This window comes from Ixodes scapularis, unplaced genomic scaffold (genome assembly GCF_016920785.2).
Source record: "Ixodes scapularis isolate PalLabHiFi unplaced genomic scaffold, ASM1692078v2 PGA_scaffold3__209_contigs__length_174095766, whole genome shotgun sequence".
Taxonomy (NCBI): Eukaryota; Metazoa; Arthropoda; class Arachnida; order Ixodida; family Ixodidae; genus Ixodes; species Ixodes scapularis.
This window is the reverse complement of record NW_024609868.1, coordinates 144,017,548-144,044,066: the sequence shown is the minus strand read 5'-3', so window position 1 is coordinate 144,044,066 and position 26,519 is coordinate 144,017,548. Positions and strand designations below refer to the sequence as shown.

Genomic DNA, 26,519 nt, shown 5'->3' with positions numbered 1-26,519 from the left:
ATAGCAGGTGCGAATAGCTTAATGTATGTTGTTGATGTCCTTAAATGAACATTAAAGTGGGAAATGTCCGTAGGTGGACACTTTTCTCACAGAAGGCGGGAAGGCATCGTATATGTAGGGTGCAAAGAGAAAGCTAGATAATCACTAATCTTAGACTGATTCTTAGACTCATCATAAGCAAATTATTACTATAAATTTTAACATACATAGCTTGAAGTAAAACCAATACATAAAATAATTTTCTTAACCACAATTTTGTTTCTTTTGGGTTATCATGATTATATGGTTAATAACAACTACACAATCGACCGACTCTATTCGATGGCAGGAATGAGGGCCTAGTGGCTTCTGTCAAATTGGCTTCTAGTATTGTGAAGTGATAACAATTATATTCCTTTAAAAACTATTGTTAAAAAGATGCTATGGTAAATGCAGTTTAAATGGAATGACTAGAAGCCACCCAAAATATATATCAAAATAGAAATATAAATTCTGCCTGGGGTACTGTAATTTGTCACAAAGACAAAGCGGGGTGGTGCATTTCCTTTAGCAAACTATTCAAGGAAACACTTATATCGATCAAAAGAGAAAAATTCCTAATTACCGTAAACGATGCTTTTGTACTTCAATATAAAAGGAACCCCTCTTCTTATGGCTCTATAAGGAATGCCGTATTGTTCAATTTAATTATTGGTTTAAGCAAGTTGCTTCTCCAAATGTTATAACAAGAGCCTTGTAAGCTAACCTGTGTGTTAAATGAGACTACCGTAGCCTATAAAACAGCTTTGCTCTTGGTTAATGTGACTTTTTCACTTCGCACGGGCTATAAAGACGTTTGCTAGTATTGCCTTTGGGCGCTGCCGTGTTGCTGCTAAAGAAATGTCCACAGAAATCTTTTTTTTTATCAACTGTAATCATACTAACCTTTGAAGCGAGACTGCTTGAAGACGTCTACCCACGACGCTATTTTGTCCCCCGCTTTTATAGGGACTTACCTGTTCTTGTTATCAGTTTCGAATGAGGAATGCCTTTATGCGAGACAGCTGTGTAATATATCTACAGTTACAATTAAAAAAAAAGACTTGCGTTCAAACTTAAATATTATTTTGGATGTTGTTGTTTTTTTGTTGTTTTTTTTAAGGTGTGTGTAATAATCGGTGTTGAATTTTCCGGTACACGCATGAAAACAAATCCAGGAGCGTGAGAGCATACCACACTTCGCTTTACCTTAAGCCACAGCGGAGGTAAAGCGCCCTACAATATCAATATTTTATACAAAATCATGCAACGCCAAAAGCGCAACGTCATGGCGTTCGACGTCTTTCCATGCGGTTCTCATCACCGGTTAAACGAACCATGAACAGAGCATACTCCGTGACCTTGCTATGTGCGTCTGGGTGTGCACCTACTCTGGTCATTGTTTGTGCTCTTTCTTCGGCGATATTAAGTTTAAATAAAATATAATTGACACCAAAAATAATGCCAGGGTAAGTTGGGAAATTGTTATGCCTCCAGCGACAATATTAACATTTCTGATAGGGGTTGAACCAACGGCGTTATTATTTTCCGAAATTTATTTGATACGATAGCGGTTATGCCTCGAAACGCAAGTAAACAGTTATACCCAGACTTTTTTTATCGAAATCCTTCGATTGTGGTACGATCCACTCGTTTTGTTTTATTTATTTCAGGTGTCAAAATGCTTCAGTGCCCTCGTGTGGAGTTACCTTTTAAGCTACCTGTTATTCGTAAGCTGCGAAGCACCCACGGGACGTCTGGAGAAGCTTGTCTTTATGCCAACTGATTGTGGGACGCAGAGAACCCAGAAAGACGCCCAAGCCGGAGGTGATCCAGCCAAATTTGACGAAGATGGTCTTGGTCAGCGGGATTCACCAAGCACCGAAAACGAAAAGAACTCAAACAAAAGCGCTATTTTGAAGACCCAGTTCTGCCGCCTATGATGAGGAATCAAACATTTGATAAACTGATGACTGACGCAGTCCATTTCATTGCGCCTTACTATATTCATTGCAGAAAACATGAACTCTTTTAAAAAAGCTCATTCAAGTTACGTAGCAGACGGTTTGTCTTCCCATAAGCAAATGAGCTAGAACTTTAGTCTTGCGTGGACGGCGATTCATATGTCTCAAGTGCTATCCGAGTGTTTGCAAAGCACCTCATTCATTTGACCATTTGCTTGGAAGGCCACTCTCCAATAAAGTTTTATTTTTTTAGTTTTGTGTTGTCTAAAACTTTTGTCTTCGCTTTCTGTCTCACTGCCGGTTAGACGTTTCTGTGAATATAGAATCCAATGAAGTACAATTATTTATGTATTTTAAACTAACATTGAATATATCATACAAATCAGAGCCCACAAAGCCAATAAGGTTTCTGCGTGGGATGCGGCGTTTTCCACATCCCTGTAGAAATTGATATTTTAGATACGAATAAAAATGATTCCCTTCAATTTTGATTTTTTTGTCATCCGGTGGCAATGGTGGCGAAAAGGAGACGGAGGGTGAGGACTATATTTCGAATGGCTGCCTCGAATGTAGGTCCATTTATTTTAAATCAAAATTGTATACGCGCACTAGAGCTGCCAAGAGATATCCAGTGTCCTAAGTACCATCATCGGCGTCTAATATAACAAGCTCTCAGCGCCTGTCACATTTTACGATTATCAGTATAATTCAAAATGCTAAAATATCTTGTTTTTGTTTTATAAAAGTGTGGTTTTGTAATTTCATTTTAAAATATTAAGTATAGGATAATGAGCAAGATAAGACGGCTAACGTAGGTTCAACATTTTGTGAAAATCGGGCAGCTGGTGTCAAAACGTTAAGGGTATGACTACAGGGTAGCGTCAGATAAGAAGTTTGGAAGATGAGTGAGAAGTGGCGCTTACTACGAATATTCAATATTTATGAGAACAAGTTTTAATTGTTTGTATTTTGGTGTAATACACCGCCAGATAGTAATAATTAATGATCATTGAAGAGAGGTATTAGGAATACTAAGATTAATATTAGTATTTCTTTATTTTTATTTATTTCAGTACCTTCAAGGCCCAGGGGGCGTTACAGAAGGGAGAGGTGGAAAACATAAAAACAAACAACAGGTAGTTAATTCAGAAATTTAACAGAGAATAAAAAATGCAGACACCGCAGATTATTGAGGAAGTACGTAACACTCAATGGCAAATCTGAAAGTGAAATCGTCGGTAGTCGTTGCGATAAATCCGGACAGGTGGTTCCATTCGTTACTAGTCCTTGGAATAAATGAATCGAAAAACATGTTTGTGCGACAATGTGGCACGCCTACTTTGTTATGGTGGTCCGAACGAAATGAGACGTATGATGGCTCTGAAAAAAGTCCGGTTTTGAGATGCGGGTTATAATGATATATCTTATGAAATAGCGTGAGTCGCGATATTTTTCTGCGCAGAGAAAGGTTCGGAAGGTTCAAGGTTGCCTTCATAGAGGATACGCTCGATCAACAGGAGTAGTTTGACAAGACAAAACGCGCGCTGCGATTCTGTATCGATTCTTAGTTATTAGTAAGAAATTCCAGGCATGGGTCCCACACCGAAGATGCGTTCTCCAGTTTAGAGCGGACGAGAGTTTTGTAGAGGAGAAGCTTCAAAGATGATGGCGCCATAGAAAAGTTACGACGCAAATATCCAAGTATACGGTTAGCGTTATTTACTATATATTTGACATGCATTTGCCAAGACAGACTAGCTGTTATGTGAACCCCTAGGTATTTGTTTGCCTTACTTGTTCAAGTGCACTGCCTGAAAGTTGACAATCGTAAATGCTGCCACAAACGGTCTGACGCGTAATTCTCATTGCTTTAGACTTGTTATTATTCAGACGCATTTTCAAGATATCACACCAATTAGAGATTTTGCTAAGGCCAGACTGAAGCACATAGGAATCAGAACTAGCATGCAGCAAACAACTTGATGAATGAGTCGATAGAGTTCGGAAGGTAATTAATGTAGATGAAAAAGAGAAGACGGCCAAGCACAGACCCTTGTGGCACACCTGAAGTAACGGGGGACGAGGATGATTTGAACTCGTTAGCAACTACAAATTGGGTTTTGTTAGACAAGAAACTTTCAATCCATGCGAGAATGTTAGGGTGAATATTTAATCTGCTTAATTTCAAACAGAGCAGCTCATGAGATACCAGGTCGAAAGCTTTAGAAAATTCCAGAAATATGCAGTCAACATGAGATTCATTACCTCAAGCAGCAAGAAGTTTATGTGTAAATGAAATGAGTTGTGTCTCAGAGGAGAACGCCTTACGAAAGCCATGCTGGCATGATGTAAAAAATGCATTACTCTCAAGGAAATACCAAGGTAAGAATAAATTATATGCTCTAGGATTTTAAAAGGAACACTAGTTAAAGATATCGGTCTGTAATTAAGGGGAGAATGCGAAATTCCTGATTTAAACGAGGGCACCATCTTGCCCATCTTCCAATCGCCGGGCACAATACAGGTATCTAGGAACTGTGAAAAAAGTTTCGGCAAAATTATGGAGGAGTATACTTCGGTGTTCTTCAGAAACTTTGAGCTAATATCATCGGGTCCAGATGAAGAAGATACTTTCAAATTTCGGATTAAATGCATCACACCAACCCAGTCAATCAGCACAGGATCCATACGAAAAAAGCTCGAATCAGCAACATCGGGAAGACAAACGGAAGGTAGATTCAAGAACGACTTTGCAAACACTTCAATAAACACAGAGCAGCATTTAGACTGAGGAATAGTGACACCATTGTCGTCGTTTAGGTATACCTTATTCTGTTTCGGACCACCAACGACGTCCCAGTACTTTTTAGCGTTGTTTATCAGTAACAAAGGGAGTGTGTTATTAAAGAAAGCCCTCTTAGCTTCTTTCACTGCGCTTTGAAACAGAGCTGTGAATTGACGATAAGCTAACCAGCTGAAATTACTCTGGTTTTGTTTGGCTTTGCGATATAATCGCTTTTTCTTATTTGAAAGACGCTTTAATGGAACGTTGAACCAAGCGGCTCGATGCATGCATGAGATTACGCGTAATGGTATATATTTTTGAAGTAAATAATTCACCTTGTCCCTAAAAAGATACTAATTAGTTTCGATAGTACGTTCCGAAAAATCCAGCATGTATTCATCTAAAAACGCTTCAAGCTCTCTGTTTATGGATTGATAGTCGGCCTTGTTGTAGTCCCTAATATATTTTGGTTTACTGACTGAACGATGAACAGATCCTTTAAGAGTGAAATTAATAAAGTAATGATCACTTATACCGGGCAAGTAGGTTATTGAGTTAACCAAGTCAGAAGATGTTGTCAAAATGAGATCAAGAATATTGGCACTCGATGATAAAGTTCGTGTAAGGTCTGTTACCATTTGGGAAAAATTAAAATCAGAGCAAAGGTTTACAAATGCCGTGGATTCACTATGTGACTCGGAAACAACCGGGCATGAATCATTCCAACCTATTTTCGGAAAGTTGACAAAAAAATAGGCGAATAAGGGTACCTTACGACAATATTATTTAGCACGTCATGAAGGCCAACGTGGAGGATGCGTTTGGTGGCCGATAACAGGCGCAGAAAATCACGTCACGGTGGTTAATAGGTATGTCTGCGCAAACCACCTCTAAACACGAAAGAACGGGTACATAAAAAGATTGTATATGATCAGCAATACCGATTAGGACACCTCCTCCAGATCTAGTACCGCGATCACAGCGATAGATACTAAACGACTTTTCACACTCAAACACTTCATTGTTAGAAATCTCAAACACTTCATTGTTAGAAATATAAAACATACCGCGCACCTAAAATACTGTACTAAAGGCGCGGCTTACAGTAGCTGAAACAACTGATTTTAGTTTTCGTCTCATATTTAATACATTTTATGCCTATACACGTTTGCATGTCCGGTCCAAGGCGCCGCAATCTTGCTTAGTGGGGTGCGCTCTTGGGCGCTGCCCTTATCCGATTACGACGCCTTAGCAAGGCTTTGTAATCAGATTATGAGTCGTCCAAGCGCACCCCAGCCACGCAAGATGGCAGCGCCCTGAGGCCGGACTTGCAAACGTGGATAGCGCTGGCTAGAGTACGATTTATCTATAAAAGCATTTGTGCTTACTGGCGAAAATTGAATTTACACAACACAAGTATACCGACAATGAGCGTTAGGGGAAACTTTAAAAAACACTTGAACGTACGCACTTTGTAGAAACCAGTCTCATTTTTTCTCAATCATTTTTTATCTTTGCATTTTTTTTAATTTTTTAACCGGCTGCTTTCTAGTCTACAAACTGTGACCTGAGTTACTCAGATACGAAAAGTACTCCGGGGGCAACGCCTTTCCTCCAGTAACTGCACGTCAATGAAACTCATTCGCATAACGAACTCTGCATAGATGGCTGCTTCCACAATGGCCAGTATTCGCAGCTCCGATGGCGTGAATTTAATCCTCTTTTTTCTATTTCACATTTCGGCCGCTACCCTATTGAAAATCACTCTGAGGGGACTTCAGGAATTTTTTAAAGGGTGTGAAGGGGACTTCAGGAATTCCTGTGATGTTTGAAGTGGGCAGCGATATTGCCTGGTGGGTTCGTTGGCCCCGTCAGAGGCTCTCCTGAAATGTCTGAAGTGCCCTTTACAGTTACTTGAAATGTCTGAAAGCCTGTTAAGAACTTTTCTAATGGGGTCGGAAATACCTTCAGGCTTCTTCAGAAGTCTGTGGGGCCACGACTTAGGTGGAGAAAACACATTTCGCAGAATTAGAACATGGCTGCTTTTTGTTCGCGACGGGGGAAAAAAATAAGTATTTGGAAAATGCCGATCGTATGTGTGTACGGTCAGATTTTTATATTACTGCTCTTTTATCAAATACGAATGGGCTCCTGAACCCGTCTGTCACTGCCCGGGTGTTCCGTCACCAAGGAGACCACTGAGGGTGACCGCCCCATGTGGAGAATTGACGACCCGCGGGCCGAGTGGTGTTGGCCGAGCGGCGTTTTGAGGCGAACGCAATCCTGTCCGCTCGAGGCGAGGTCTGTGCAACAATGAATAATAATAATAAAAAAAAAACAAGCCGAGAGCAGTGCGTTTCCCAGGGACGCGGGAGCGACCCGTTCCGGGAACTGGTCCCCCACGGGGGACGATCTCCAAAAAGCAACCCACACTGCTCCTCTCTCCCTCCGGCGATTGGGAGAAGGGCCCGGGCAGGGACGCGTCTCCAGCGGTCGGCGGGAGAGGGTGGTAAGTGGGGAAGCCAGGATAGCCACTTTCTCTCGGCTCGTCGGTGGTTAGCTTGTTACCGCCGCCGCCACCGCGGATGCGGACCAATTTCCTCCAGGAAGGTAAGCATGGCTTTGAGAGCTCGCCCCTTGGTCTGTTTTGATCCGTGCAGTTCCTTCTTTGGTTACGCAGGTTAACCACAGTTCGGCGTTGGCCGCCTTCAACACCGCTCGGGCGCCATCGTGTTCAGCCAGCGCAGGTTCAGCGCATTTAAGGAGATGGTGGCCGGTGGCGGCTTACTCGCTGCAAAGCCTGGCAGTCGGGGTCAGCGTCCCACCCCATGGTGTGCCTGCGCACCGGGATTATGGCACTGTGGGTCCTGAGGCGGTGTGTGACGGCCGCTGTCCGGCCTTGTTTTTTGCGCCTCTTCGTCCGTGCGGCTTCAGAAGCATCCAGCGAGCGAAAAATACGCCGAAGACGCCGGCGCGATGTCATCATGGACGAAACCGTGACTGTGCTCAGGATTTCTGAACGGTGGCGGGTGCTGCTTGCGAGTTCGTGGTTTTCCCTAAACGTGCTTATTGAGACTGTATGTGTCTGTGAGGTGCAGCTGCTCTGTTTTATTAGATGAACTACCGTACATCAGGAATATACCCAGCGGCATTGTGAGTACTTTGAAATGTATTTTCTTAGTGATAAAGAAGCTAGTTGTCCCTATTTGATATGATCTCTTTCGTCTACCGCTCCTTGCGTCAGGTTTTAACAAACATTGCTTCCTATCGCCTTTTTTAGTTATAATATGCATGTAAAACTAAATGATTGCAATAAATTTTCAATAATGTTTTGAACTGGATTTTTATCTATGGTTCACAGTCATTTGGTCGTCTAAAGGGTTGATGGGCTGAAGGGTCTGACGGGTTGAAGGGCTGGGAGGCTAAAGGGTTTTTCTATGGGGTATCTTTGAAGGGTTTTTTGTAGGGTATTTCTGAAGGGTTTTAAAGGCTTTGAGGTCCCATAATCCTTCAAGGCTGATGGGCCCTTTAGAATTATTTTCAATAGGGTAGGTTACACCAGTTTTCACCACACACATGGATAAACGGTGGCTCCCTCTTCTTTCCCTCCTGTCTTTTTCTCTGGATGGCGTTTCCTCTCTGGAGTCGCAAATGGTTAAGGTCGGAGATAGGAGAAAATAGACCAGTTGTTGCGTCTGTCTGGTATTCTGGAGTTCCTGAGAAACACAAATTATTCCCCGGAAAACTGGGTAATACTTAGGTGAGCTCCTTCTTGAGTTTGAAAGACAATCAATGACCGACCAGAAAGTGTGTTTATTAGCAATCCTCCCCAAGGTCAGAAAGCGGATCTGTCGACGGCTCCTTTTTTTACTGGGTGATTCAAGGAGAGGTCAGGCCCTGTAAATCGACCGCAAAATTCGGTTTCTTAACCTATCGCGTTACGACTTTGTGCAGCGTTGCCCACAGATGGTGCCTTTTTTTTTGTAAACATTGGAAAGAGCGATCTTACCTGAGGAAAGAGTAAAGAAGGAAAAAGGCTTAGCTCCTATGGAAACGCAGCGACGCCACCGGTCTTCAAACAACACGGCGCCGTTTCGCACGGGAGACAAGAGATGGCGCAAGCGGTCGCGACGCCAACTACCGCCAACGAACGAGCATACGACGCCGAGAGCCGGCGTTTTTAGCAGACAAGGAACTGCAGTTCCTTGTTGTTACCGCGCCTGTTTTTGTTTGTGCGACTGTCGCCGTCTGCGGAACGCGCGCCGCTTTTGAGTCGAAAAGATCGTCTGCTAAAGACGCCGGCTCTCGGCGCCGTATGCTCGTTCGGTGGCGGTGTTTGTTGCGCCATCTCTTGTCTCCCGTGCGAAATGGCGCCATGTTGTTTGAAGACCGGTGGCGTCGCCGCGTTTCCATAGAAGCTAAGCCTTTTTCTTTCTTTACTTTTTTCTTAGGTAAGCTCGCTCCTTGCAAATTATAAGTAAAAATGTACCATCTGTGGGCAACGCTGCACAAAGTCGTAGCACGATAGGTTAAGAAACCGAATTTTGCGGTCGATTTAAAGAGCCTGGCCTCTCCTTGAATCACCCTGTATATTTGAGTTTTTATTTTAAACGTATTTGTATCTCATTCGAGAAAAAAAAGCGAAAACAAATCAGACAATTTCACAATGAAGGTGTACTCGTGCCTTATAACTGACCAGGGGTGATGTCTCGTCACCCCTGGTAAACTTCAATGATATTAGACAAAAAATAAGTGATCAAATATAAAAACAAAGAAACAACAAGTCGGTAGTAAATATTTTTACGCTCATTGCATCGTTTATTATTAAATAATGAAGTACAAAAGACGTCCCACCTTAATTTAGGAATTTTATTTTTGTATACCGGCGACAGACAAAGGTACGTTCACCTCCTCAATATATTCTCCCTGAAGCCGAATGCACTTGAGACACTGATGTGGTAGTTTCTTTGTTGTTGTTTTTAATGCCCTTTTGTTGTTTGTTGTTGTTGTTGTTTTTAATGCACAATTTGATTTTGCGTGACACCCACGCATTAACAATTGCTTTCAGTTCAACAGTAACAGAAACAATTCTTGCCGGGCTTTTTCTTTTAGCGTTTTTTTTCATGATCCAGAATAGGTGACAATCACTATGAGGAACGTCGATCCCGTACAGATGCACGCCCAAACGTCTGACGAGTCGGACGACGAGTTGGTAAACTGGTCAAGTTTAACCGGCCTTGGCCAATCGCAGCGTAACCGGATTTCACGTGAGGTCATCATTGGCCGGCACCCAATCGGGTTAGGCGTGACCCGTATTTGTCCTTTTAAACAAAATACAAAATATGTATTTATGCAGTGCATGGTGCCCAAGTCAAAAGGTGTTGCCTTACTAGCAACAACAATAAGAACTTCAGCCTCTATCAACAAAATAAAATGAAAATAAGGTATATAGATGATAAACAAATGTACGCAGCTTTATGGAACATATAGGGTTGAAACAAATTCATTTTGTCAATAAAAGTGATACCCCAACATATTGGCAAAAAGCACGCAAGCCTATGCAATCCAAACATTATACGCCTTAGGTCTTGAGAATTCCACTGCCCGCAAGATATTCTCAAGACAACTGCCATGACTACGCGAGGTATTTGCTACTTGAACTTCGTTCATTTCATTTCCTTTCCTGCTTCCCGCTTCGACCGCTAAACGGCGCCACTCTCCGCTGCACAGTTGAAGAGACAATGTCTCTCCACTTCCTTCCTTCGCCAACTTTCCACTCGGTGGCACCGCCTCCCTTTGAGCTGCGAGTATAATTTTTCCGTTGTTTATACCGCATTTGCTGAAATGTAATGCGGGTCTTCTTTTAATTATGTGTGTTAAAGTTGACCTTCGCCCTACAATCAAATTAATATTTATCAATGTTGCCATTTTAAAATAACTGTGACTTTCTGGGTTTCCACGTTTGTCTTTTGTTATGCTGGCAATGTCTTAACTACCTGGATACTTGAAATGAGAATCATCTAGTGTAGATCAATATCCGTCTAACGCGGTCTGTTAATCGTGACGGGTTCAGTACTGTTCCGGCTTCAGAAGGAATGGTCAATATTGAATAACCTCAACGCCATCGGGGACGACATCACCTTAGAGAGGATTGTGACAACATATTGACTTCCGACGTCGACGAGCGATAATAAACTGACATCGAAAACATTAGGAGAAATGTCGGTCACGCTTTCCGACAAATAAAGATACTCATTCATTAGATTCGCTTCGCGTTCCATTTCATGTTTTTTTTTTCTGTTGGACGATATATAAATTTTACGCTCACGTTCAAATCATGGTCAGGCTTTGAACTGGTAAATACAATACATCAATGAGAATAACTCAATATTCTAATATAAAAAAAAATCCGCGGAAGCTTTCAAGAGATCCTATAGGGTTCAATGAGCAATTACTGGAGGTATTTTCAAATTTCATCGCGGGTAAATTTTATTCTGGGTCAATTGTCATTTTATTGTGTGTTCGTGCACGAAATACATTGCGCAATTATTTATTAAAGTACTCACCAACCCAGAGAATAGCATATAGTGTGTTTGACTTTTTTTTTTTTTGCCGAAAAGAAAAATTATTTAGTACATACACTGGAAATTTAAAAAAATATTCCTGCTGGATAACCTTATTCACCTCGCCGGATGCCAGATAAAGTGTGAAGTGATCATTATCAAAATATTTGCCTAAAAGCACAAAAAAATTAACGTTATAAAATATTTCCTTTAGCTGGCACATCCCACTTAGATATTTCTTTTCCGTTGTCAAAATATGCGATACCAGTTGTTAGAGTTCAGACACCTAAATACTGCTCCTACCTATTCTCTTCCAAATTAGCGCTCTTCATTGAGCGCCATACCGAGACTACAGGCTCGTTCGTACAGTTGTGTCGACTGCGTTGCGCTGCGTTGCGTCGTGCGGCCTCCCCATTGGCTCGTCGTAAGGGTCGCCATAGCAACAGCTCGACGCAAGCGGTCTTAACGCAGTCAAACGCAACTATGGGAACGAGTCTTAAGACGAAAAGTGCACCAAAAGCTGTGTGTCGTAAAAGACGGCAAAGTATTTGCTACCCCAGCAGAACGGACGGCACGGCACCTAGCGGGAAAACACTAAACTAGCCGCAGCAGGTCTTTTCGCAATTTCTGTTCGTCTCTTGTGGATTCCGTGATCGCATGATGTCGGTGGTTGGCGCGATGGCGTCAAAAGTAAAAAGTAACGTGAAAAAAATGGAGTTACTAGATTTCACAGCAACCGATAGAGCCGTAACGGACTGAAAGGGAAAACCGTGACTCGTAATAGACCCGTTTCAAAAGTCAGTCTAACCACCCTGGCCAGGGCCAAATGCGACGCTCTAAAGGTGGCACAGCAGAGGTTCTCCACACTAGGAAAGGCAAACGTATACAAAACCACACGGCAGACAGCGGGCAATGTATTCTACCGGTTTGGTTCTTTTATGTCGGCTTGGATTCACAAAGTTCGGGGTGCTCGATTTAAGCAAGTTCGTTCTCCGATCGCCTCAATGGGAGCGGCAAGAATGGAGCTTTTTAGACTAAATCTAGGTGGCCTTCACTTTTGAAGGGGGTCAATAGCCCAACGAATTATGTCCGCCTTGCGCGACATCTCATTATGTCCTGGTGAGCTTGTGGTTACTGTCGTGTCAGCGTGTTGCCCCGGTCGCCCTGAACGCAACACGCACAACCGCGTGAACCAGACATTGCGTTTATCAATGTTCCTCCGTGCGATAAGACAGTCGGCAGCCCTTTCATCGCTTCCCCGGGGAAAGTTAAGCCCCTGGAAACTCGCTAACACCGACGCACCGACGCAGGTTTTTTTAACGTAGTCGAAACAAATCGGGGCAATCGATTTTGAAGCCAACGCTGGCCTGCTTACACCCGAGCGTTGTGTGTTGAGCTGGCACATGTCACGGAACGACCTGTTTTCAGCCGCCATATTTTCCGAGGGTGGCGACCCCTATAAGTAGGTGGAATCATGAATGGCGCACCTTTTCTACGGCCGCGTGACGCTTACCGGATAGCGGTGACTCGCTACGAGCGCCCGCTCCGGAGGTCTCTTCTGAGTGGCTCGTTCTTTCTCCGTCTAGGTTCAGTAACTGCGGAGCGCAAGTTCGTCTGCTTCTTTTGCAGGGGTTGCGGTGTCATAAAAACGCCAAGTCCTGATTGGCTCTGATAGTGCGTAGACCCCAAAACAAGCTGCCTTGAGGTCTACCCACTATCCTTCAATCAGAGCCAGTCAGAGCTCGGCGTTCTAAGGTCACCACAACCCCTGTAAAAGAAGCAGACGGACTTGCGCTCCGCATTATCTGCTCTCGGCTTGAAGTTTTCAGAGATTACCGTGGAGTAGAATTCAGCTGTCTGAGTAAGGCCGTAATAGCTGCTATGGCATGTTTTGACGACGGGCGGCACATTTTTAATCGAAATATGCCAACTAAAATTATTCTTGACAAAGTTAATTTGTGAATTGTATATAATTAATTTGCTGCGTGTCACCTTGCACTTTTAAGCTCGTGTTCGTTGCGGTCGATAACGTCATTTTGCAGGAAATATTTCCTTCTTTCCAATGTCCTCCTTTGGCGCGTTCAAGCGGAACCTGAGTCACGACAGCGCGCTATCAGAATTCAGCACGCAATACGTGAGTCCTTCCTGGATTCACGTATCGCTCAGTCTTTTCACTCAGTCCTTTTTTTGCATGGAGGACCTCTTGTTAAAAGAAAACCAATATCCTTCAACTTGCAATGACGAAGACAATGCACGGACTTTCTGATAAATATCCATTTATTGTTTAGTATTAGGTTCAACGGCTCGTCGGCGTACTCCAGGAAGGTCCGACGTATGCAGAAATCGTCGGTTCGGGAGGCACACTACAAAGGCCGAGGCGAGCATCTCACTTGAAATCCTGTCCTGATATTACTCCTGAGATCTTGTCCCTTGCTCGAATCTTTATTTATTTTTTTTAAATCTCTTATCAAGTTACTCCAAAAATTAAGATTATCGAAAATCTTTTTTTTAAATAAAAATGGGGCTTAAGAATACAGTTCAGCTGATTTCGTTCGACTTTTGCGATTGACTTTATCGGCAATCCTAGTAAGCCATTGACGCAATATTTTCGTGACCCTTCCACTGAAGCACAAAAGACAAATAATATGGCTTTTTTTCTTTTAATGAAAGCTATTAAAATAAAGTTTCCTAACTGAATATCTAAACAAACCGCAGTTACCGATCTTCGTTCTTTTACAAATGGATTTGTCGACCGTTCCACAAAAGCACAAAAGACAAATAATATTTTTTTTTCTTTAATGAAAGCTATTAAAATAAAGTTTTATAACTGAATATTTATACCAAACCGCAGTTACCACTCTTCGTTCTTTTACAAATGAATTTGTCTTTCTGGCTGCGTTCATGAACTCACTCAATACTGAAAGTATAAATTGCGCAATTCATTTAGGCTCGGCTTAGCAGGTCAGAAACATTTTAGCGACCTCTCGAACACTCTCCTGCATTGTTAGTGCTCTCGATCTGCGCGATGCCCTGTCGGTGCTCTCGTGTCGAGTCAACAACTTCTTGACAACAAGGCCGTAGTGACGTCATCTACCGGAGGCCACCGCGGGGCACGTATTAGGCACGAGTTCTGTATCAACGTTCACCGAGGACTCGAGACACCCCCCCCCCCTCCCCCCCCCCCCCCTCCTCTCTGATGAAGTACGAATTCCAATCGGAAAATAGCGCAGTATGTGCGTTCATTCCGCGCACCGCGACGGCCTGCGGTAAGTGACGTAAATATCAAGCACTGCGGCCTTCTTACCTTGAATGTGTTGGTGGTACACTCCCGAGGCGCCCTCCAAGCGAAATGCTGATAACATCGCTCGCCGCACTATGATACGAGGTGAGTGAAACCCCGAAGCGACCGAGTGCTATAAAAAGATGCACGTAGAACACGAGCGATGAGATTTTTAAGGCTCTCAGCTGATATCAGTTTACCTTGACATTGCGTGCAAGCTGTTTTTGCATTACTTTCTGCAGCGTGTTCTGGGTGTTTTTTTTCAGTTGGTAAATTTCCACCGGCCAGCACCCGCTAGCACTTAATTGCCAAACGCTGACAGCGCTCCCCTCGTTTTTGCATCAGAGCACAGTTCTATATTTATTTATTTCTTTTTTATATAAAACACTTATGTTCTTTATTTTTTATAGTAGGTATTCACAACAGTTCTACTTTATTTAACAGGCAGCGCTGCCATTCGAGGCATTACAACATCGTTTTCAGCATTTTCTTACGCAATCGGACCATTAGCATCAACCATCTCATAAAACTTTTCTTTTAGTTATACAATGTTATTTTTTTTTACACAGTAGCGCGGGAGTTAAATGGACAAAAAGCAACGAAACGCGTCCATCATACTTCGTCTCGCACCGCGGCGGTCTAAACTCCAAAGCTTCGAGTCGTCAGGTTCTATCACGAGTCAGTTAGAGATCATGTGTTGTTCTTACCCACCAATCGTTGATCTTCGGTGCAAGCACTTTAATGACGTCGGAACAAAACGTGATTCCTATAATGATTCGTGATTGAACCTGGCGGCTTGTAGCTTTGAACATTACGTATACAATGGCCATCCCTATGAGAATCACTAAACATCACATTTCCCATAGAAAAAAAAGCAGCAATCTTGGCATTAAGTAGTAACATGACCAAGCATCTCTACCGGAATCCCGGAGACAAGGCAGAGGTCAAATTTAGTTAGGCGACGACAAGAGTTTGCCCACCCTCTCCCTGTGAAAGGTTATCGGGAGTGCAGGCACGTAGCCAAGGGGGAGGCCCATGGGGGCCCGGGCCCCCCCTCCCCCCCCCCCCGCCCCCCGAAATCTTCCACTTTGCTGGGACCTCCTCTCCCTCCCTCCCCCTCGTACAGCATTTTGTCATGGGCGGGCCCCCCCCCCCCCCACCCCTTCGAAACAAAATCCTGGCTACGTGCCTGCGGGAGTGTGTCGGTAACTCCCAGAGTTCCGAAATGCGATTGATGGTTTGATTTCTACTACATTCGGTTAAATACACTGTTTGCAGAAAGAACCTACAACATGATTGGTAGCCAGTGGCGCGGTAGCAACAACAGCGTTCTGAGAACTGCATCAATCAAAGAACATTGATATTTTTTAAATATTTAAACAACACTCTTATTAATCCAGATTAATTGTTGTTTGCAGGTATCATTAAAAAAAACAATGCGGCACAGATATCTAAATATTCAATCATTTGGCACTACTTCCTCGCAGGAAATAGGCGCAAGATTAGATGTTTGCGCTGAACATGTTAGACGTTGTCTATACAAATTGAAATAGATAAAATACGTTTCATGTTTGTTTGCTTCAAGCTAACTAAGAGCGAATAAAATGCTCCACTGAAGGATTCCGGATGCATTTAATTTATATTGCCATCTTTATCATGAAAACGATATTTGATATCGGGCCACCTGTGCCACAATAAACCTTTCTTAAATTAACTGCATCCAAATTTTGAATTTAAAACGCTGACTGGGGAAGCATAGACCCGCAATTCGCCTCGCAGTTACGGAAGCGGCTTTTATTTTGCTTCGCATTGTTGAGAAAATAACGATTTCTTTAGAAAACATCAGCCCTGAGCACCATGATAAATTAGAATTGTTGACTTATAACTCTATTATGCCGTACAGAGGCCTTACCCCTCTTGGTGAGAAAATATAATTTATAGTATAATTAAGGCTATTAAAAAGTATTTTTTCTGTTTGTCGTGTATTTACAAATTAATTTAAAATAAAGCTCGACGTTCAAGGTATAATTCTGCAGCAAACTTTTAGGACTAGAACACTGCATGTCGAACCGTTATATTCACTTTCCACTTAATCCTCCGAATATCACTTTTCTTCAATCAGCTCCCGCAAGACAGGTGGTTCAGATGACGCCGCTCCACCAGCCATAACAGCCGCGATTTAGTTACAAATACTTAGGACTGTCGAATGGTCACTCAAACCACCAAAGCAGCCTCCGTAAAATGTAAGCCGCTTTGTTAGCCCTCATCGCGAGCATGCAACAAATTGCATCAGTATGTCGAATTTCATTGACGGCCCGAAAATAAGTGACCCCATTCGGCAACTGGCAGCAATGCCATTACGTGACCGTCTGTTATTGCGAACGCATTTGCTTGTTCGCACGAAGGGAGCAAGGAATCTTCCGCCGACCACTTTCACCGAAGATGGCGGCCAGCAAAGGGTTGTTGAGCTCCTTCAAGGTCACCGAGGCGGAGGGGAATCGATTACGGTGGCCCTCCCTGCAAAGCAGCACGCTCCACTGACGTAACCGTCTAAGCATATGCGCGAGCGGTGGAGAGAGCAAGCCAGGCTTCAATGTCCAGAAGGCGCGGACGGGTGAAAAAGAAAATGTATGCCCTATCTCGAGAACGGAATCTGCCTTTCTTTTTTTGTTGTTGGCGTCGCTGTTGTTTTCAGGTAATGTTGTTTACCTGAGCCATCTGACCTTGGAAAGACCCACCCCTAAAACCTGCGCTGCTTGCTTGCATACCTTTTTGCCTTTTAGAATCCTCTCCAACCTTCACTGGGAATAGAAGAAAAGATTGTATCAAGTACGTCATTGACGCTCGGTTCGCGGGTATAATTCGTATGTGCGTCTTTCCGCCCTCCAATGTTAAGTGCCCCCTTCACTTCTAAAACACGGCTCGAGCTGAACGGTCCTCTTTTGCTAGTGAAGTTCAGGCGAGGCTACTTAAATCCTCGCGAAAGTAAATTTAGTTCGAAGGCGTAATATGTGCAGATATGCTCAATAACGACGCTCGTTTACCAAATTCATAATTACTCCGTCCAGTTCATGATTAAGAACGGCCTACAAACCTATATTGTGTCCCTAGTTAGCACTTAGCCACCGGTTCACAGAAGGCGCATTATGATGCAACCAGCGTCGCTAGCGACCCATGTTGTAGTCCTAGTGCTATCCCTGACGTTCTCGCTGTGCATCGACGACCAGAGCGCTTCGATGGGTACCACGACCGCGAGGCCTCAAAGTCTCATGGACAGTCTTCGGGAGGTCCTGGCCAAGGCGATGGATAACCCTTCCAGTTCCATCACTCGCAAAGTGATCGAAGCCGACATCTCGGGAGAATGCAGTTTGGGACTTTTCAAGATGTTGCGTGGAATTCGAAGATTGGACCCATGGGCCTTGCGAAGTAAGCTTTTCGACTTTTTTTACGTTGTGGTGTTTCTGGCTAAGTTCAGAGTTTGTGTTTAGAAAACTGGAAGTTAATTTGTTCTCAATTTGTGAGTTTGGGAAGAATCGTGGCTTAGCTTATAGAACATGTGTACACCGTTTTCGCTGGTCTCTTTCCCCCAATCACCCTTAGTTCATACCAATTCGAAGCAGACCGCACAATAATTTATTACCACCCTATTTTTAGGAGAAGATTGTTGATTCTGAGTGCCGCAGTTTTTTGCGTTGCGGCAACATTTCGTTTCACCCATCGCTTTTGGCCACTCAAGAGTGTTGAGTTGCTTCAGTCAACGATTTCCGATTTTTCACCTTAAATCTGCCAAATGTTTCCCGCGAAAAAAGGGTAACGCATATAAAACGTCCATGGTGCGGCATTAGTCATTGCCTAGGGCTAAATGAGTGAGGTACATAGCTTACTGGATAATCAAGTCTATAATTAGTTTCTCATAATTTACTTTTTGATTAATATACATAAACATATGGCAGATAAACATGCGGTCATCGGCAAAAACTACTAAATTGGTTATCGTTAGAGCAAGACATAAAACCTCGTTGTAGTGCGCCAGTCACCGCTCATGCTTCGGGCGCAAAACCGGCAGGGCAAAAATGCGGATAATAAAAAGACGGCAAAATCGCGCGGAGACATTGATGTGAGACGCAATTTCGCACCCATCAAAGCGAAGCACGTACACTGCAATTCCCTAAAATTGACCGAATCATTGGTTTTTGGTGATTCCCACTAAGTTTCTAACATGAAGCACATTCAATCTTACGAATTTAAATATTTTGTACGCAACACTAATTAAACACTTAATTATCCTACAGTCTAAGCAAGCTGGAGTGTCTGTATTCCCACAAAGCAGCAGGTTGCTGCAATCTTCAAATGGAGCTCGGCCGTGATTCACTGTGGTCTAGACCATCGTTTTGAGGTCAAGACAACCTTGGTTTAGACATCAAAACAGTCTGCGCTGTAATACTGGGCATAACGTTTCATGGCACTCAGTATCAAAGCGCAGAGACATATATATATATATATATAGAGAGAGAGAGAGAGAGGTATTTGTCTCAGCATTTTAGCAGCCTCGTCATTCGCGTGCTCTCTTTACAGATTCCACCTATATGCTATCCCAAGTGCTTTGTGGGAGAGCACCTGTGTGCCCCTCTAAAAATAGACAGCTGAGAGTGACTCGCACGACGCGAGCTTTCTTTCTGAACAGCGCGTAGTTTTCCTTTCTTTATGCGAAATGTTTGCCACTATGCATTAATCATAGCCTCCTATATACTGACAAAGCCTGGCAGATTGCCACGAGAAGCGGCCGCCGAAATTGAAAAGGTGGAGAGGCAGACAACGAATGAGAGGAGAGCCGCGTGACTGGCGCCGCGCTGCGGCCAGACGCCGAAACACACTTCTCCCGAGCGAACAAGTGTGTTTCGGCTCTCCGCCACTGCAAAGGCTGTGCGCTGATGTCTCGGTTCCCCGAGAAATGGCTCTTTGATGCTTTGTGCTACCAGATCCTCGCGCACCAAATCTCCGACCGGGCACTCTGTAGCTCCTAGGTCGAACTGCCAGGCTTTGTGAACGTAGAGGAGGCTATGCATTAATACACCCTATATACGCAATGCAAAAAGAGAGAGAGAGAGAAAGAGAATACGCGCGGAACGTTTCATCATTGCTCCATTAAACCCAGTTCCCCTCGCATAGAGCGTGTTTCGTGGAACTCCGGCCAAATCGTTTCTGGGAAAGGTACTCATTGTGCAGAAAAGGTTGAGGTCCTAAAGGAATCTGCCGAATGGCATTTAAAAAACCTTAAACAACGTTGGTGTAAATTCGGGTATTATTTGAAATGAGAAGTTTAGCCAGTGGTTTTCGCAATGTTTTCGAGAGCCGAGCGCGTTAGAACTCGCTCGGTTCATGTTACGTCCAACCTTGTAGTAGACAATAGGCGACGCAACTTAGCGTCACTAACACTGCGTTTGTCACTTTTAGAACTAATCTAAAGATCTCAGCATTTCACAATCACAAACTTTTGCCTACTCATGAGTGCTTGCAATCTTTCATCTACTCCGTATTCACCTTGATTTAGTTATGGTTGAATCAAAGTAGAGTAGACACGCCTTTGTGTATCATACACTAAACAAAAATTGGCAATAATGAGAACACCCTTGCCATTGTGTACGGCGGAAGCCGAGGTACACGACCGAGGTAATCAAGGTTGTGCTTGCGGATCCATATCTCGAAAGGTACAGCAAACAGACGACGGCACTAGGGCAAAAGCAGACGACCTCGTCTTCTGCTTCACACTTTCTTGCACTTTTATACTCTGCCTTGCAGACCTTCAAGGTTGTTCCCCTAACGTTGAGTGTAAAACTTGTGGCCAACCTGGGGATTCAAAGCTCAGCCTGCCCCTCCAACAATCGTCAGTAGATATCTTCACCGCGAGGGGGCCAAGGGCAACCGGCCACGCGAGCCTGGCTCCGCCGCTGGTAAGGGGCCATCGCAGCGTATGCGCAGGGTCTTTTGGAATCACGGCGCGGGCGACAGCGGTCATTAAATGCTTACGTGTTATTGAACCGGTGTGCGGCGTCATTTTCAGAGACAGGTGGTAGCAAGGGAAATCCAACAAGCTAAGGCCTACATTTTTTTTTCAATAATCATAATAAAAATAATGATCATTTTCATTGGGTCAGGAGAGCCGCGGCACCGCAGAAAGGCTGCAGCCAGTACCATGATGGTCCGCGGTACGGGTTGTTGCATCACGTTAAAAGATTGACCGCATTCCGCCAAGTGTCATTGTGTTATTCATGTCTTTATTGTATTTTTTCAGTTCTTGACGCAACCGCCAAGTTGCCAACGGGATTTCTTCAAGGCACGTCTGCTGACATTGGGGCCTACGATGAATGCATTGGGACAGTGGTTAAGGACGAATACGGCAACAAGAAGGTCAGGGGCCAGTACTGCGTGCTCACGATCAAAGTGGGCGATGACAAGACCATCGTCAAGGAAATGCTTCCGGCTGCCAGTTTAGCCCACCCTCGCGTAAGTCGCTCGCGGCTCTTTTTTTCCCCTTTGTTTAACAAGGCTTGAGGAGTAAATTCACGTGGAATTATACTGCGGAACAAAGATGATATGGGAAAACATTGAGGAATGAAATAAAGTGTATCCTCTTCCGCCTTAAATACAAGCGTAAAAATTGTACAGAAACAGTTTTCATTTTCGTAATTGAAGAGTTATAACATAATAACATTCCGTGCGTAATTTCGCACATATGACCAAAAAATCTACATGGAAGAGGGAAAGACGAAAAGTTAAGTGTAATTACACGGAATATATTTCCAGTCAAAATAAATTGATTATATGTTTTTTCTTTCGGGATGTCGGTTTATGAAGAACAAGCTGGTTGGAGGATTCATTTAATTGTACAGGTGTAAAACTCCACCTCGCCCCTCTTTTTGTTTTATCCACCCCATCGTCTCATTTTGCTTTTATGGACCTAATTAATCATGGATTCGCCAAGTATTTGATTTTATTGTGGTGTGAACCGGTTTGTATTGCATAGGCACAGAGCAAATGTAATGCGAACGCAAACGAGGTTGCTTTTAAGACACACTGATATGCAAAAATTAATTTTATATCTAGCAGGAACCGTTATATTACAGTGTCAAAATACCATAAAAAATGCTTTACCCCAAAAAAATTAAAACAAAGAACGCGATGTACCAAGCATTTGTTAAATCTAGAGACCCGCAAAGTCTACGGTCCTTTAAAATAAATCGCAACTAACTTACAAAGTTAGTACGTGCAGCTAGAGCTGAGTATCATGATAAGGTGCGTAAGGATACAAAAGATCGTACGGACCTGGTTTGCCAAAACAAAATTCAGTGATGAATCTTGGTTCAGGCCATCAGCCATTTGATAATATTAACCGGGATGGTGTGCGTCTAAGTGGCCTGTCCTTAGCTAATTCTTTCAGATATATTTTGTGATTTTATCTTCTAGAAGCATTATTACTGATCCTTGCAGATATATGGTATTTATAAATAGTTATTCCACGTTTCCTAAACCTGTCACAGATGCTGAGATATTTTTTTATTTACATTTATGCAATTACAAACAGCTCTAGCTGCAATTGCGATGATATACAAATGCGGTCACTAAAGGTCGTTATTGATATAATGATGCCGTACGTAACCCATAGTTTAATATTTGTTTTTCGTCTGGAGTACTTCCTATGGCGATGCAGGTGGCGGAAGTACCTGTCCTTCACAAGAAAGGAGGTGAAAATAGTTTCAGCAATTATCGAACAATTTCAATTCTTCCCTTATTTTCTAAAGACCTCGAAAAAGTAATACAGTCCCCGTCTCGTACAATGTGCGAATAAGCATGATTTACTCTCATCTTCACAGTTTGGTTTTAGAAAAAAATCGTTCCATGGAATTAGCCCTCTTGTCACAAAAAGAATATATATTACAAAATTTTGAAGAAAAAAGAAGTGTTTCTTGCGTGTTCGTAGATTTTACTAAAGCCTTTGATTTTGTGGATCGTAACATTGTTTTGTTAACTTAATTTATCACTATTATCACCGTTATCACTCCTAAATTCATACTTGAGTCACCGGCTCTAATATATTAACATTAGTGGTCATTACTGCAATAAAGACCGTATTATTTCAGGGGTTCCAAAAGGAAGTGCTTTAGGGCCCATTCTTTTTAACCTGTATATAAACGATATTGTGAATATAGACCATGTAGCTAAATTTGTAATTTATGCACACTACACTAGTATATTTATTTCAGACATGTACAAATTACTCAAAAAAGGAAGTTAAGTTAAGTTACTGAGTATCAACGCCAAAAGTCGTTGGAGTAGAGTAGAAATTACGCATTTGTAATAATAATTGAGTAAACTACTAACTACTGTAAAAAGTAGCGAGTTACTTTCAAGTTACTTTTTATATTTTTGTGGCAGCAAAATGAACATCAGTTTTGATCAGTGAAAAACCCTGCAAGCCTGAAATAAATTCAGTCAGTTTATGACTTCCAATATAGTAATAATACGCAGAAGCAATTGTCTTTCACGGTTCTTATCGGAGAGTTTTCCCCTATTCCTTCTAATGACGTCCTTAGCCAAGTTAAGCAGACGTTCCAGCGTGGCGCTGGATGCAAAGGCAGCGTTCAATTTCAGAAGCAGGCTGTGCAGGGTCGGGTAAGCGAGTGTCGGCATCTTGGTGTCCATGACGAAATATGTGAGGCTTGCCTCTTCTCCTTTTTTTATTTTTTCTTCGGCAAGTTGAGATTGTTATGACTGGCCCCTATTTATTCTCACGACGTTCGGAGAGTTCGCCGAGCGAGTGCACCTGACCGTCAAGGAATCAAGTCTCGCGCCTCGACGATGAGATCATCCGGACGACTGCGCGTCTTGTTGCAGTGTTAATGCTACGTTACTGGGAAAAAAAAATACGTTTCGCCGCTGACATTGGGACCAACAAAAGGATCTCCCAAGGGTGACTCGCAATCCTCGCCGGCGACCACGGTATCCTGACGCGCCTGACACGCATGACAACAGTATAACGTTTTCAACAAAGAGGAGGTCTCCCTGGCGTGGAAGGTCGGAAGGACGCGAAGGATTACGTGAACAAGCATCGGCGCTCGTACAGTTGCAGCTGGAAGCGGGAATGTGCTTCCATGAACGGATTATCCGTGTCTGCGTTTGTGCGCGGGGGTGTCTGGCTTTGCAAAGGAGTATGCGCTGACGACGAGGCGACCATGGGGAACGGGTGCCTAGCTGCGAGGTCATTCCAGTGGCGCCTTTCGTGAAACCTACTACTTGAGTCAGAAATCACTAAAGGCACACAATCCGAAAACAAAAACAACCCTCGGAGTTTCCCGTCTTTCACGGTTGCAGCTGGAGGCGCGGCGCCGGCGTGCATTACCGGATTAGGTCAATACCCGAACAAGGCTTGTTAAGCATCTCTTCCTGCGTTCGTGCGCGCCGGTGTTATGTTTCGGCTGCTCGTCCCTACCTTGGCCCCAGGACGCCTGTGATGCAGTTTCTACGGCTGCCGAGTATAAGGGCGTGGGAACGGAATGTGAGGGTGCCCCTTAATTGTTCGTGAATACCACTTAGGGCCGGTTGCACCAACACCGCTTAGCGCAAAGCGGAGCTTAGCCGGGAACCTAAGCTTAGTTTCGGTTTCGTTCGGTTGCACCAAAATCGCTTATCGCTAAACCTAGCACTAAACTACGCTTAACTTAAGCGCTCAACATTGGGCGCTTTGCTTTTGGTTATTTCTTAATCCTGGATTTAAAACATGGCGGCTGGTTTGTCGCGGTCGACGCGGTGGACGAAATTGGTTGTGCAAAGTGTTTTAGGCTACATCAGCGTGAAAGTCTCGACAGAATGACCTTTGATTGTAACAAGGATGCAAAATATTGTCGCGTGAAGTGTTTATCGACCCCTGTTTTCGAGTTGGCTCTCCACTCTCAGGGCGTGTTAGCACTAACCAAGACACGTACGGAGCTGTGGGGCTCACGTCTGTCTTCCCTTTGGTTATTCTGTCAACGAGCTTATTCGTATGTACTTACTACTTTTCGCATAACTGTAACGTATTGTTATTTACCACTTTGTTTATTTACACTTGCAGCGCGTATCCTTCAATCCGATCAGCGTGTTGAATAGTGGCAGTACATGATCTCGGTGATCAGCTGATTGTCGACACCTCTGCCGTTTGCATTAGATTGCGGCGCTTTTAAGTAATAAAACAGCGAAAATTCAATTTCTTTCGTTTTCTGAGTTTTGAGACAATCTTCAGTGAATTTTCCTGATCTCGCGAGTAGAATCTTGGCTTCAGAAAACTGTATCGTTCCATAACCGTAACTCTTTTGGTAATCGCGATTTTTTAGGAATACTTTGCTTTATATGTTTCATTCGTGGCGACGACAAATCGTAACGACTAAAATGCTAGATTCGTTCATTACTGTATCGTGGCAGGCTGGGGCAGGTGATGGGAAGAGACGACCGTTCTTATCGGCACAATGTGATGTACTAGTGGGTTTGTTTTTGTTTTTCTTCTGAAGTCGACAGTGTGAAACTGAAGTCCGTTTGAGGCTGCAGCGGATGTTCAACGACGGTACAGTGCAGTTCTGCCACCTTGCTGACAGCAACGAGTACCGTCGATACAAGGTCTCGTGACCTGACCTCTCGACGATTTCTGGGCATTTTCGCAGCTGCCGTGGCGAGTTCGTTACTGTTTTGAACTTCATCGGTCTCAGGCATGACTTGATTTTAGTAGTCATCTTACCTGCCAACTTATTATCGATGATGTTTTGTCTTCAGCGATGTAGCGAGTAGAGTGTCCTTCTCGCGTTCGGTGAGATTTGGGGCCCCCGATGGCTCCTTCATCTCAAAATGTGAGCACGAAAACTACTGCCACTGTCAAAATATCCTGTTATCAACCGATATTAAACACACAATCACAGATGTAAAAAGCATTCGTGTTTATTTAAAGCTTTGACTTCTATTATTGAAAGTTAAGCGAAAAAATGATTGAATTTTGAGACTTTTAATTTGTTACTCACCGAAGAAATACAGCGAAAGCAGGCGCCGACGACGACTATACTTCTTCTCATCCTACGATGGACTAAAGGCCAAAGCCACGGGCCGCCAGGTCCAATCACGTTTTACGCTAAACTATCACACGCTTAGCGTTGGTTAGGTTTGGACGAATAATGCTCTAAATCCAAAAACGCTGCGTCATTGTTATAGCTTCGACACTGCAAAGAGCCAGTAAGCCGTGGCTTTCTTTGCAATGTAAGATCGTTGAGTCACTCATTGCTCGATACGAACCACTGTCGGCCCATTCCCATCGGTGATCCGAGGCGCGGGCGCCGATACGTGCTTCAAAGCGGAATACCACACAATGTCTAAGTGGCTCGTGATTGGATCTGGCGGTTCGTAGCTTCTGCCTTTAGTCCATCGTAGGGTGAGACGAAATATACTACGGCAGTTTTTTTGTTTACATCACGTGATACCTCTCCGCCAATCGTATTCGTCCCTCTGAGCGTTCCCTAGTTCGCTCTGGTTTCCCTAGTTTGTCCCTACATTCCCTACGCAAATCCAGCGTTTAGCTAGGGGCCCGTCTGTAAAGCCGGGTTTACATTGGTGCAACCGGAATTTAAACCCGTGTTTATCCGAGCTCGGTTTAGCACGCTAAGCCGACCTAAGAAAGAGCCGCTTTAAGAAAGAGCCGCTTTGGGCTAAGGTAAGCGACGTTGGTGCAACCGGCCCTTAGTCTGCCAGCGTCTTTGCGCTCAAACTTTTGTGATGAGAAAAAAATAGGATTAGATTTCGAAAGTAGTGAGTAATTTGAGTAGAAGTTACCTTAAAAACGTAGTTAAATTAAACTACTAATTACCCAAATAAAGTTGTAATTGAAAATTACCAAG

General features: G+C 43.5%; 1 protein-coding gene across 1 annotated transcript in view; it reads left to right on the top strand.

Moving 5' to 3' along the window:
• The window catches only part of LOC115324826 (nose resistant to fluoxetine protein 6), a 107,093-nt gene extending 105,098 nt beyond the window's left edge, over positions 1–1,995 (top strand). The window contains exon 13 of the mRNA XM_042292900.1: positions 1,692–1,995. Within this exon, the coding sequence (XP_042148834.1) occupies positions 1,692–1,961 (270 nt within the window). The 3' untranslated portion in view covers positions 1,962–1,995. The remainder of the gene's footprint in view (positions 1–1,691) is intronic.
• Positions 1,996–26,519: the final 24,524 nt, after the last annotated feature.